The sequence below is a fragment of the Psammomys obesus genome, unplaced genomic scaffold, assembly GCF_907164565.1.
Source record: "Psammomys obesus unplaced genomic scaffold, mPsaObe1.curated_primary_1811, whole genome shotgun sequence".
Lineage (NCBI taxonomy): Eukaryota > Metazoa > Chordata > Mammalia > Rodentia > Muridae > Psammomys > Psammomys obesus.
The window spans coordinates 8,483,416-8,497,752 of NW_026592666.1; the positions used below are offsets into that span (position 1 = coordinate 8,483,416).

At 47.8% G+C, this 14,337-nt stretch overlaps 1 protein-coding gene across 3 annotated transcripts in view; it reads right to left on the bottom strand.

Annotated features, from left to right (window-relative positions):
- Urb1 (URB1 ribosome biogenesis homolog) overlaps positions 1 to 14,337 on the bottom strand; it is a 60,109-nt gene that overhangs the window by 803 nt on the left and 44,969 nt on the right. For all 3 annotated transcript variants that reach the window (XM_055614856.1, XM_055614855.1, XM_055614857.1), the window contains 12 exons: positions 14,081 to 14,191; positions 13,910 to 13,973; positions 12,932 to 13,103; positions 12,558 to 12,666; positions 8,531 to 8,691; positions 7,892 to 8,003; positions 6,654 to 6,760; positions 6,080 to 6,223; positions 5,094 to 5,203; positions 3,439 to 3,636; positions 1,822 to 2,063; positions 187 to 786 (listed from right to left, as the gene is read on the bottom strand). In XM_055614856.1, the coding sequence (XP_055470831.1) occupies positions 187 to 786; positions 1,822 to 2,063; positions 3,439 to 3,636; positions 5,094 to 5,203; positions 6,080 to 6,223; positions 6,654 to 6,760; positions 7,892 to 8,003; positions 8,531 to 8,691; positions 12,558 to 12,666; positions 12,932 to 13,103; positions 13,910 to 13,973; positions 14,081 to 14,191 (2,130 nt within the window). The remainder of the gene's footprint in view (positions 1 to 186; positions 787 to 1,821; positions 2,064 to 3,438; positions 3,637 to 5,093; positions 5,204 to 6,079; positions 6,224 to 6,653; positions 6,761 to 7,891; positions 8,004 to 8,530; positions 8,692 to 12,557; positions 12,667 to 12,931; positions 13,104 to 13,909; positions 13,974 to 14,080; positions 14,192 to 14,337) is intronic.

Consider the following 14,337-nt stretch of genomic DNA (forward strand, 5'->3'; position numbering starts at 1 on the left):
CCTGTTATAATAAGCATGATTGTCATTAAGGAGGAAGACTTCCTCTCTCTTTACACTCACTTTCTATAACTCCCAGTCTTGCTGCGGTCCCAGCTAAGAATCATAGTACCAAGCCGAAGACCTTTCTAACTCCACCCTCTCCCACTCCACATATTTCTCTAGATCTGAATAAAGAGCCCACATTACCTCGTTTGGCTTCATCCTTTTCTTTCAGAGAATCAAGGCACAGAGCCTCCACCACCGAGTGGAAAGGGCTATCTATCCGGCCCTGGGCCACCAACAACTGAAGCATGACAGCGTTGAACTTGCAGGCCACATCCAGTGCAGGCCCCGCCAGCCCCTGCACACTGCAGTGGTGACTGTACAGCTTAAAGATGCCACTCTTCACAGTACTGTCCCTGAGAAAGTCAGTGACCACCACTGGGTATGGCAAAACATGGCTTGTGAGCCAGTCAAGGAGTCTTGTGACTTCTGCCCTGCTGAGGGGGCGGTCAGCCAATGACCGCAGCACCCAGCCGGCCACCAGGGACACAGCAGCATGTACAGGGTCCAGCACTTTGCTCCTGGGGGTAGCCTGACCCACAGACTCCTGAATGGGGCCAGGCAAGGGGACAACTGGCCCCCAGTGGGTCAGTGTGGCCCTCAGGAGGTCCTTGCATGTCTCCAAACTAGATGCTTCCAGCTCAGGCTCCGCAGGCTCCTCCACCTCTCCGTGCTTCTTCTTTCGGCCTCGTGGGCCTTTGGCACGGGCAGCTGTCACAGGCCTGTTCTTCTCCTTGAGCATCTCTGTTCAACACAGAAAGAAGATGGTACGGTTGAGGCTGCCACATCCACACAGCTCCTCCTGCATCATGTTGGGATGTGTGTGTGTGCACGAGTGTGTGAAGGCATTGGCTGCCTGCTCAGAGTGTTGGGACACAGACTCTGGCTCTCTGGTAGAGCACTGAACTTGGTCAACTGTATTTTATGTTTTGAGACAAGGCCTTTCACATGGACCTGGGCTTACCGATCTGGCTACACTGGCGGGCAGAGCAAGCTCTGGAGACCCACTAATTCTCCCAGCACAGGGATTATACATGCTTTGCCATATTCAGATGCTGTGAGCTCTGTAGAGCCAACTCAGGTCCTACGCGTGTGTGACAAGCGCTGTGCAGGCTGTGCTTTCTCCAGGCCTTCCCAGTCTGCTCTTTTGACTTCAGAGCAGAGGACAAGGCACCTCCTTTACAGATGAGCACTTCAACACTCATATTGTGGTTTGAATATTATACATCCCCCAAAGCCTTTGTGTTTTAGGCTCGCTCCCAATGCAGCAGTGCTGAAGTGAATGGTTCAGGAGAATCCTGCTCTTGTTGGGGGAGCAACAGGCTATTGGGAGGTTTGGAAACTCTGGAAAGTAGGCCACAGGCAGTGCTCCCTTGAAGGATGTATCTGATCTCAGGTTCCCTTTTCTTGCCCCCTCTTCTCGACTGCTAGCTGCTATGAAGTGAGCAGTTTTCTTCTACCACAGGCTCCTCACCATCACATTCTGCACCAATATAGGCTCAGATCAATGGGGTCAAGCAACCATGGACCGAAACAAAGGGAGGGTAAAATCCTTGATGCTCTAAGTTTATCTTCTTAGGTATTTCAGCACAGAGACAGAAAGCTAACACACTTAGGTACTGACTTATCCAAAGACAAAAAAGGCTACTAGGCAATGGGGCTGGAATTCAAACTCAGGACCCCATTTCCACCTCTGTGGTGCATGAGCTCTGCAACTGCAGCTAAGGAAGGGATGCTGGCTGCTCCATGTGGAACCAGGGGCAGCAGGCTGGAACTTACTCATTAGGTCCTTGATTTGGTGCTGCTCAACAACTGCTTTCAGGTCTCCTTGGAGCTTTGTGTCTCCTCCAATGAGGCTCCACTTATATAAGAGGACCAGGACATCTTTTGTAGAAAGTGTCACCTTGTTCACAGTGAATCGGCCCATATCCTCGAAGACCTTTATGATGGTGGCCCGATAACTCAGCACAGACTCAAGTGTCCAAAAGAAGTTGATGAGTTGGGTGGAGGCCAAGGTGGGCCTGTTTGGAAGTCAATGTTACAGACTGAGCAAAAGCTGACCCTGTCCTCACCAGTCCAGGGCAGTCAGGGTCACACAAACTACACTTCTTTTTAACAGGCAACGAGTGAGGGCTCAGGACATAGGAGAGGAAAAGTGCGGCGCTCTGGAAAGACCCAGAACCTGAACTCTGTGCTGGAAGAATCTCTTTGGAGAGCTCTGCTAAACAGCAGAGTCAGGCAGGATGACTGAGGGTCAGGCCATGCCAGTGACACTGAACTCTAGGATGCCAATTCTCTTAGCTCAGGCAGGCCCTGTTCAGTGCCACCTTACAGGAAAAGCCCAAATGATGCTCAGTGGAGGAAAGAGAGCTTTCTGATAGTTTAGTATCACCTGCTACATACCAGATTGAACACTAAACCACTATTTCCAGGGCACATGAGTTATGACACTGCAACGTAGCAGACAAACCCAAAGTAACAGGTATGGTTGCCCAGCAGAATCTTTCTTTCTTTTTTTTTTTTTTTGCAGCAAATGCTCTTTAAAAAAAAAAAAAAAAAAAGATTTCTTTATTTTACATATGAGTGCTCTATTTGCATGCACATCTGCATGAAAATAGAGTGCACCAGATCTTCTTATAGATGGTTGTGAGCCACCATTTGGTTGCTAGGAATTGAACTCAGGACCTCTGGAAGAGCAGACAGTGCTCTTAACCTGAGCCATTTCTCCAGCCCCAGAATCTTAACTTAATTTGGGACAACATGAAACCAAGTGTTCTGTTCTTAGCAAAACAACAAAAAAACTTTCTGAGTCCTGTTTTCTGAAGTCAATCTTTTGCCCTTTTAACACAAATCAACTTTTGACATGGGAAATCTAAATGCACAGCGTTTTCTCCAACAATGAATGAGGAGGATTTAGACCCTCAGAGAAACCTAGAGCCTGATTCCAGGTCAGCTGAGGGGCTGACGCTCGGGGACTCCATGGACATGTGCATCTCCGGAGGCTGGAGCGGTGGTAAGGGCAGGTTGTGGGCACCCTGGCTGCGTCTGAGTGCACAGAAAACATGCTCTTTTGTGGAACTTCATTTGTGTAAGGATGATGGAGGGGAGGGGAGTACCATAACACAGAAGTTTTTTCCTGCTAAGAATTCCCTAGCCCAAAGCTTTGTAGGTTTAACAGTCTGCTAAGTTTTCAGGGCCCTCATGGGAACACTGGTGGCTAAAATGAAGAGTGCTGCTGTCAAGACCCTCTGTCCCAATCCACAGCAGAGGTTGGCTCAGGCCTCACCTGTTGGTTTGTGAGAGAGCGGTGGTGACAACAGGTGACAGAATAAGCAGCAACACCCATCACAGCCTTGACTTGTACAGTAGGGTAGCTCATGGCGGCGGTGGGCTCACCTCAGGTGCTTCATGAGCGCGATGAGGACATACAGGAACTCACTGACCAAGTGCAAGGCCAGCATCTTCTGAGACTCATGGGAGCCAGGCTGGCAATTCGGCTGGCTTTTATCCTCTGGTGCTTTGTTGCCCAGGTTGGTCACCCACAGGGTGTGTAGCAAGGAGATCATGTGGGAGAGTAGCTGAGTCTCCACAAATCTGAAACAAAACATGGCAGCAGCCTAGATCACTGTGAGGGTAAGATGGGGACACAGAGTAGGCAGAATGCTGGTGACAGCCCTAAATAACCTGACCTGTTCATCCCTCACACAGAGCACATCTGCTGAGTAAAACTAGGTATCTGATATAGAAATGCAATTTCAAGCCAGGCTGAGGCTGCTAGAGCACTTTCTAACTTGAAAAGTGCTCCAAGCCCCAGCACTACAGTAGGCACAGCATGGCAGTTATGGCAGCAACTTGAGCTATAAACAAGGTTATTGTGGGACAGGAGATTAGCCAATTATGTCTTCTTTAAAAATCTGAAAGAGACTTGCAGTTGATGTTGGAAGACAAGGCTTAAGCTGTTATTTTCTTTTAGAAAGACCTGGTGTTTTTAGACAGGGTCTTGCACTAGAGCCCAGACTGGCCTCGAGCTCCCTGAAATTCTCTGGCACAGCCTCCTGAGTGGTGGGATTACAAGAACCAGCCACCAAGTATACAAAAGAAATTTTAGAAAAAAACAAAACAAAACCCTTTTAATGCCAATCTCCAACAGTGTTTATTCCCAGGTATGAACAGCTAGTTTTTATATTAGGAGAAAAAGAGCATTTAATCCCTTTGGTTAAAAATAATCAATGACAAACATGTTCTGCAACACCAGTTTCATCTACAGTAGCACACCTGTAATCCCAGCACTCTGAGAGGCAGAGGCAGGCCGATCACAGAGTTCAAGGCCAGCCTGGTCTACCAAGTGAGTCCAGGACAGCCAGGGCTACACAGAAAAACCCTGTCTTGAAACAAAAAAACAAACAAACAAACAAACAAACAAACAGTCATCTAGCTTTGTAGCAAAGCATGACAGTTAAATATGCAGAGTTCCTGGGGCTAGGGCTTGAGCATGTATATTTGAGTCCTTCTCAAAGAACTGCAAATTACTTCTGAAAACTGAAGAGAAAGACTCAGTGGCCCCTGGGCACATTACACTTGGCCCGTTGCAGACAGAGCTCACCTGGTAGTGTCAGGGCCCCAGCCTTCACAGAGAAGCACAGTGATGGAGACTATCAGGAGTGACAAGGAACCTGCTGCCCAATCCCTCCACTGTAGCCAGATGCATCCCTGCCCAACCCTCCCAGTGTTCCTGAGAGCCCATCTACCCTCACCGGGCACTCCAACAAGCTGTCTGGACCTAGAGGCTCAGATGCTAGAGAGCTGATCCCAGTGGAGGGGTGTGATACAAAACAGACAGGAAGGCTGTGGGGTTCTGCCAGTGTGGATGCCGCTGTGCTTTGTTTCAAGGAAGACAAGAGACACTGAAAATCAGGAGTTAGTGGAAGAAAGACCCTTTGGCCACCACCAGGAGCTGACTGCAAGCTCATGAGAACATCAGGGGGACACTACTGCACATCTTAAACTGTTAGAGGCAGCATGAACAGACAGCTCATATAAAAGGTACTCACCTGCTCTCAAGGATGTGTAAAACCCATGTCAAAAGGCTATAGTCACGTATGACTTCATAGGCACATCTGGTGATGTGGGCAACACTCTGCAAAATTTCCAGAATCCAATTCTGAAAAGCCCAACAAGTCAGTTCTTAGTGGAAGAGCAAATCGACTTGAACAACTAAAAACAACTAACAGAAAACACTTTAGAGACTTATTACTTTAGGGACTACATGTAACATAAACTTTTTAAGAGTCAACTGTACTGGGTGCAGTGGCGCACACCTTTAATCCCAGCACTCTCAGAGGCAGAGGCAGTTGGATCTCTGTGAATTCGAGGCCAGCCTGGTTTACAAAGCAAGTCCACGACAGCCAAGGCTATACAGAGAAACCCTGTCTTGAAAAACCAAAAGGAAAAAAAAAAAGTCAACTGCAAGTCTGGCCATGTCTTCAATCCCAGCATATGAGAAGAGGCAGGAGGAGTGCTCCAAGTTCAAGGCCAGCAGCACAGCATGAAAAGCAGGTTTCAGGCTGGCCAGGGCTACAAAGTGAGATCTTGTTTCAGAAACAAAAGGAGTAAATTGCAGAAAAATAATATAACTGATGTTAACCAATAAAACTAAACACACAGTGTGACTGTCCACAGGCATCTGACAGTTGGCCCTGAACTTGTGATCCTCCTGCCTCAGCCTCCCCAGGGCTGGGGTTCTTCTGTAAAGGTCTTATATCTCCATATGCCAAATGGAAAGCTGGGGGCTGGAGGGCACCTGCCACTCATGTGGGGTAATCTGCATCTTGGCTTTTTGGCTAAGTCCACAGGCTTATGACCATTAACTAGCTCCTTTCCCTGGATAAAGGAAACAGGCTGGTAAGAAGGCTGCGAAGATACCGCCATCAGGGAACAAAGGATACCAGACTTCTCGCTCTAAGCCTGTGAACAAATCAACTTGAAGAGCAACAGAGAACACCGTGAGCTATGCAGTGAAGTCAGGGAACATGCTCACCTGAGCCGCTTCGTCACACAAGGGGCTGCTGAAGAAGGAAAGAATGATGTGGAACACCCCTCTTCTGGAGCACAGCTCATAACAGTGCTTGTCTCTAATCCCCTGCCGCAGAATTCCCAACACCCATTCTTGTTCAGTTTTTTGCTAGGTCAGATAAACAAGAAGGTATTGTTAAATAAGTTACAGCTTTTTGTTGGACAATCAAACACCACTGACTTCAGGTGATGGCTAACAGCTCCAGCCTTATATCTTATCAGCTCAGAAATCAAAGGCCAAGTCGAGTTAAGTACTAGGCCATGTTTGAGTGGGTGGGCGATTTTTAGAAGGGTATGTAACACTTAGTCAAGGCACTCACAAGGAAATACAGGATGGAGGCTATGAGTCTCTGGACTCAGACAGAAAGTGCCAGGACACAGGAGCGTGCATGGCTGCCTATATGGGGCAGCACAAATGGCCCCTTTCTGTGACATTGCTCTGCATTGTCTGGGCAATGGGACTGGGAAAGCAGAAGATGTGGCCGCCAAGGAATCTTGTTCACGAGTCTCTGAGGACTTTGAGGACTTGGGGACATTACCTGGAAGTCAGAGCTGTAGAAGAACTGGTAGAACCCTGGCAGCTTGTCCATGTTCAAGTTCTCATGTGACAGCAGGAACTTGCTGATCTTCCAGTACATGTGCTCCTCTGAGGACACATGCAGCCGGTCACTGACAGCCTCATGGGATGGCTGGCAGTGCATGGACTGCGGTATGGAGTCACTCAGCAAATCAGACATAAATCCCTGCCCAGTGGAGGTTCTGCATCCTTCTGATCACTTGTCTGAGAGCACTTCTGCTTGTAGGACCCCCCACATGGTTTAGAAACCACCCATGGCCTTGGCCACAGAGGAAACAGGCCCACACTGCCTGATTCCAGCCCCTCCCAGAAAGGAGCCGACCCAGAAAAGAGGCTCAGACAGCTGTTCTGGAACACAAGGCAGGGAGGGCACACCTTCTTTTCCTGCTGCAGCCTACAGTCCTAGGGGCCACTGGTCTCCAAGCCAAACCTTCCTTGGCATGAGGACTGATGTGGACAGCTATACCCAGACAGACTCAATGAGTGACTATAGCCATGAACATCTGATCTCTACTATATTTTCTCCTAACAGGCTCTTTTACATCAGCAAAGTGAGAATTATTTTGCATCTTCCACAAGTTTTCAAGGCAGGGAAACCTGTCATAGAAATGACATGAACAGAGGAAAACCAGACCTGGTTTTTAAGAGCAATATGAGCACACACTGACTGAGGGGCTGGGGACACGCTGCCTCCCCTGAAGGCCTCAGCTGCTGAGGAGGTGGATATTAGTTGGGGGCTGTTTCTCCAGCTGAGATTATGGCCTTGCTAGACTAACAGAGCCCTGCGGTCTCCAACAGTGCCAGCCTCCTACTGTTTTCTCTGATGACCCTAAACAAGGCCTTCTGGTGAATAAAGCCATGTCACTTGCATGTCCTTTCAGAGGTGGCCCTGTTCCCAAGAAGCTGCGTTCTACCCTACATAACGACTAATGCTTTCGAGCCGATTACCTGGAACCACACACCTTGGCCTCTGCTGGGCATGGATCTGTGAGCCACTGCCAGACAAGCAGCTACCCACGCAGTCGGGTGTATGCTGTGCCAGGCAACCGACAGGGCTTTGAAGTGCCTGACTCCTCTGCCTCTCAGCAATCCTAGCGGCAGGGGGAAGCACTGTGAAGAAACCTGTGGGACTGACTCCCAGAGCAGACTCACACAACCTTGTTTCTGTTTGTTTTTCCTCAACTAGAATCTACTAGATACCTGGTTTCAAGATCTGCAGAGCTGCTTTCGCGATGAAAAGAGCCACGATAAAAGGGAGCCTCATGTTTGGAGTTTTAATTCCATTCCGGACCACATCCAACAGGTACAGAACCTGAACAGAAGGGAAAGATGAGCATTTTCAGAAGGTGAGTGTTTTGTCACAGATTTGCACATAGTCCCTGCTCCTTCCAACCTGGGGATAAACAGGAAGCCACAGCAGGAAGAAAACTGTGCCATCCTGTTTGAGATGCTTTCTGCCTTTCCTTTTAGAAGTAGGCCCATGGGTGAGAGAGGCCCAACACTGTGCCCTCAAAGCTCAATCTTCCCCTGTTCCTCTACCATCATGGGGTATGAGTTTCTGGGGGTCAGACAATGTAGATGACAGCTGCCTTCACTACTGAGTTTAGACCAAAGACACATTCAAAAGAAGGAAGCTACACTGTCTAGCCATAGTGTGCAGGGGAAGCCTTCCCCACTCTGCTCTGGGCCTTGGGGTTGGGGGACAGCCTCCCAAGGTAAGCGCTGTGCCTGTTACCCATGCCGTCTCCACACTGCAGGGTAAACTCTCCTCTTACCCAGGGTGACAGCCAGCTCCCCAAAGCCTCCCTTCATCTGCACAGATTTACAATCCCTACTCACCTGGGATTGTTCCCGGAAGCGAGCTCCCTCCAGGTGTGAGTAGTAGGCTGCTAGGACACAGTAGGCTGCAGCTCGCATCTGGGGGTCATAGCTGCTGAGGGCTGCCACAGTTAGACCCAGAGCGTTTGAATCCAAAAACTTTCGACAATCCACCACAAACTCTACAGAAAGTAAATTAATAAACACACGATTCAACTTTCTTTTACATCTTACCAATGCCAGCTGCACACGCTGGACACAGGAAGCAATTGTCTCTTTGGCTGCTCAGATTAGACATGGGTATCTTCTCTTCTGTGGCAAAGATTACCTTGCTTCTAAGACACTACAAATGCCCACCAAAGCTGAAAAAAGTGAGGACAACACTGAGCTCCACCTTGAAATCTCAGCACATCAGCAGAATGGACACAGCAAGGGACCTGGCTTCCAGGTTCTATCTTCTTCAGCCTGTGCCTCTGTGCCACGTACAAGCACCAGAAGGAACACTAAGTTAGGAAGCTCAGCCAGAGCAAACCAGTGGGTCCTGGGCCCATCCTGTTTACAAAGGATTTCCCTACCTTCTCTCTGGCAACCTTCCTTCCTTTACTCTTTAAAAACACAACAAAACTCTCTGTAGACTGCTTTACCAAGCAAAAGCAACAGTTAAAAACATCTGCTGAGGCTGGGACCGGGAACACAGCTCAGTGGCAGAATATTTGCCTGCTACACACAAGGCCACAACATGATTCTCAGCACTGACGGGGTCAGGAAGAACCTGCTGGATGACATCATTTGCTCTCTGTGAGTCTTTTTTTTTTTTTTTTTTAAAGATTTATTTATTTTATTATGTATACAATGTTCTGCCTGCATGTACACCCGAACGCCAGAAGAGGGCACCAGATCACATTATAGATGGTTGTGAGCCACCATGTGGTTGCTGGGAATTGAACTCAGGACCTCTGGAAGAGCAAGCAGTGCTCTTAACCTCTGAGCCATCTCTCCAGCCCCTCTCTGTGAGTCTTCAAGGCACTCGTGACTGCTATGAGAAAGTGCAGGACAGTCGGATCACGTACACAGGAACACCAATTCCATACAGTGACAGGGCTTGACTCTCAGCGCAGAAGCTGTATCTCTTCAGCAACACTTTAATGGGAACTCAGGTCTTTTTCCCCAGGAATAATTCTACCCAAGAGCCTCAGAAAAGAGGCTCTTAGTAATAATCCCCATCATAAAAATGCTTTTTAGACTGAGTGGCCATTAACCCAATCAGCAACTAATAGAAGCAAACCAAAATGAGTGTGCTATATGAACACTCTTGGAATATATTGTCAATGGAATGAATTTAAAATTGAAGCAAAGGTGGTGTGTGCTAAGACAAAGATGGAGAGGATGATTACCTCAGCAGCTTCTGGAGGTGTTAGCTGGGATGTGGGGATGAAAGTGCAATGACTGGGACTGAGATCAGATACCGAGGAATAGGTCAGTAACACAGAAGACTGCAAGAGAAACTATCTGAACCCAAATACAAAGGGAAAAAACAGCCAAAAGTCATGACAATTGCAGTGAGCAGCAGGGCAACGTGTAGGAAGCCAGGAGGGTGACTAAATCCTGGTAAGAACCTACAGAAACAAGGGCCACACTTCTCTCAAGCTGACCCAGGCTGTACGCAGCAGCATAAGCACAGAAATAAAGGAAACTATGAAAAACTGAGGTAAAACTAATAATCATGAGATTTATAGGTAATAAAGCGAAAGGTTTAAGAATGGTAGGGCATTTTCTTAATTAGTGACCAAAGCGGGACAGTCCAGCCTATGGTGGGTGGTACATCCCTGGGCTGGTGGTCCTGGGTTCTAGAAGAAAGTAGGCTGAGCAAACCTTGAGGAACAAGCCAGTAAGCAGCACCCCTCCATGGCCTCAGCTACAGCCTCCAGGCTCCTGCCTGCTTGAGTTCCTGTCCTGACTTCCTTTAACAATGAGCAGTGATGTGGAAGTGTGAGCCAGATAAACCCTTTCCTACCCAACTTGCTTTCTGGTCATGTTGTTTCATTGTCACAATAGATACCCTAACTAAGACACTGAGAAAGGAGAAATGGTCTATACCATGGTCAGCCTCTTACACAATGGAGGAAGCAAAGCCATCTGGCTGGAAGGTAAACTGTCATAAATTGTATGATATAAGCCCTAAAACAACCACAGCCACCCCTTAGGGATAAAACTGAATCAGAACTATGATTTCATTAAGTATACATGATGCATATACTCCAGCTAAAAGACAGAGATGGTCACACTAAAACCAGACTCAGGTTAAGTATGTGCTGCTTATGAGAACCTACTTGATGTTAAAATGTAGACAGGAAGCAAAGACTAGGAAAAGACCAATCAGGTGACTGTTCCAGTAACTTAGGGACCCAATTATCCAATTTCTAACAATTGATGAATTCTGATGTGGAAAGAAAACGAAAAATTTTTTAAAAGCATCAAACAGTAGATAATACTGCTTTGGAGAACAAATGTGTTTAAGAGATATCTACATAATAAATATTCATGAATGGAATATAATTGTGAGAGAGAACATCTAAACATTTAATTTACCCTCAATGAAAAGATCTGGAACTCTGGTGGCTGGGATAATCTTAGTAACTACTGACGTTCTAAGACAAATGAATTTTCCACGTGTCCATGAGGAAAAGCAATTTTCTATTTTGTGACGTTGTTGCTCTATGGTCTTGTCTTTGTACTTATAGAAAAGGTCTGCCCTTCGGTGCTGAAAATATAACAGGCTAGAAATGCTATTCTGCTTTAAGAACCATTTGAACAGCAATGTCACCTAAAACCAGCTTTAAAATCCTGAGATGGCTAGACAGGACAATGACCAAGGATAAAACCCAAAGCATTCAAGTTTAGTGGACACTGATGGTACCACATGTGGTTCTGCTCTAGAAGCACCAGGAAGTGCTCTTCAGCCTCTTTTCTATGACATCCTCAGTCATGAACTGCAAAACATTCCAGAGAGAGGAGTTCACTGGCCAGTGCTCTGGGCACCTGGCAATGGCATTCCAAACACGCTGTGCCAGCTACGAACTGCAGACTACAGCCCCATTCTGCACAGCACAAGATCTGCTGTGGAAAAAGCATCTGTCACTGCCACTGGACACAGCCTTGGCTGGCCCTCTTCCTTGGCCAAGGACTCAAAGAGGGGAGGTAGTAAGGTTATGAAAACAGGTCCCATCTCCACAGAGGGCTGAAAGTGAGGCAGTGAGACAGAAGAAGAATCAGGGGGCCTGACTTATGTCAGGGTCAGCAATACCTGGCTGTGGTGGAGTGCGAAGACTGCTGGGACCTTTTGCTACACACATATGCGCGCGCGCGCACACACACACGCACACACACACACAAAATAAATACAAACTTTTAAGTAAATAAAAAGAAAACCCTGTCTAGAAGTCAGATGCAGATGTTTTTATTGTATGCCTTAAGGTTTTACTCTTCTATCAATGAATTTTAAAATTTGAATGCATTCTCCAGCACTAAAAATAATTACATTCAAGTCTCAATTCTGGGAAAAAAGGAACAATTTCCCTTGTTCTTCCAATTAGGTACAGCTAAAGACCTTGAACATGACACTAAATAAACCTATGGGTGGGCACGGTGACTTAGAAGGATAAAGGTGCTTGCTACAGAGCCTGACAACTTGATTTTGATGCCTGGGACCCAGAGTAAGGCAGGAACCTGACTCCTTAAAGCTGTCCTTTGACCTCCACATGTGTGTTGTGCCATGTGTGCCAAACATCCGATGCACAGTAATCATGACTAAACAAACAACCCAAAAAGTCTGTAATGACTGAAAGGGAGAGAAAGCAGATCAGCTCAGGGCTCTAGGATCAAGGCAGACTGTGCCCCTGTGCCCTAGATTTGGAACCGAAGAACCCAGCCATACAGTCAAAATAAACACACACCCTAAAAGAATGTCTTCTGACTCAGCACTAACCTGGGAGCCATGACAATTAGCAGGAATCTGACTGCAGAAGGAGCAGCAATCCAGTATGCTCACCTGGCCTGGTCAGTTCCCCAAAGAGATGTAGAAGAAAGCAGGGGTCATAGAGGCTGTCGAGGTCAACCCTCACAGTTTTGTCCTTAAACACCAGCGGCTCCCCTGTGTCCTGAAACAGCCCAAGCCAGAAACATACAATCATCATCATGGACGCTGACCATCCGAACTCTGACCCCATGGTCAGACCTCATAAAGCATAAGAATAAGCAGTTCTATAAAAAGCAGAGTTTACACATGAGAATGTGATTTTTGAGGCTTGCTTTAAGCCTGTGGGGTAATAAATAAAACAGTGTGACCAGTGTGACCGAGCTTCAGTGATGGTCACGGGGCTAAAGTTAGAGTGGCAAGGGGGATGGAGAAGAGCAGCAACACACCTCAGTGGGCAGTAGCCTCCGGTACTGCGGGAAGTGCAGGATGGTTTGCATCATTCGGTCTGGGTCCAGCAGGCGGAGGATGTCCCCGACACTTGGCTGCTGCCACAGCGACTTGCCCAGGCTCCGACATGTCTTGTGATGTTCCACAGCTGCTGGGCCCCACAGCAGAACCCTACAGCCAGAGAGGAGAGCAGACTGGTCGCAGGACACACCAGGAACACAACTGATGACAACAACCCCAACATGTAGCATCAGTAGGATCAAACTCATGCCAAGCGCCATTCTGGGTAAGCACATATCTTCTATCACTTCATGCCCAGTACAGCTTCTGAAAGGGGCACGGTATTGGTGATGGTGATGGTGCAGGGACACCATCACAAGTCAGCACTTATGTCACACACTACTCTTGATGTATTTGGCCAGACTTTGGCATCAATTCACCTAGTCTGTGCATTTATCCCATGGCTTACATGGCCATTTCCTGTGCAACGGGGAGAAGATGTACTGACTGGACTGGGAAGTCACACGGTCATTCACCTGCCAGCTGGTCAGTAGCAGAGCCGGGATTCTATATGATGGGGCGTGGCTCCACGGCAGGCCAAAACAGCTATAGGATCTTGACCTCCTGCTCCCACAGGAGGGACCAGCCCGCTAGGGCTGCCACACGAGTCTTTAATCAACCCTGCCTGGAGACCCCACCCTATGCGGCCCCATAATCTCCTGCACAGCTGCCCATAGAGTCCCATGAGACATGGCAAGTACTATGGTGTGAGTCTGGTTCCTGTTGGCACTTATGTGGAGGTCTGTGGCATAAACATTCATATAAAATTCCCACATTCATATAAAATAAGGAAATACAAATGTTAATAAAAGTTTTAAACAACAAAAAGAGTAAGAAGTCTCGAATGTGCTATGTGGAGAAGGGCTGATGTCCCCAGGGCCCTTTCATTCATGGCCACCTGTCAACCCAACACTCACCTGAAGCTGATGAGACTGAGGTTGTTCTGTTCATACGCTCGAAGGAGAAGTAAAATCTTCTGGTCTAGAAGGTAAATGAAGGCCACTTTCAGAAAGCTGAGCCCTCAAGTATACAAGAGGGTACATCCCACCAGCTCTGCCCACACAGCCTGCCCATCAGGTCCTCCTCACCCAAGATGCTGAGGGTGGCACTGTAGGTCCCAAGCAGCACAGCAAAGTGGCTACTCTCACAAACAGCAGGACACAGCCTCACCACTGTTGACATCAGGTCCACCAGGGTTTCTGCAAGAAACAACACGGGCCGTAAGCACAGCCTCAGGACAGTGGAGGACGCACTGCAGACAACAGGGACAGAAGCACTGTGGACAGCCTCAGGACAGTGGAGGACGCACTGCAGACAGACAACAGGGACAGAAGCACTGTGGACA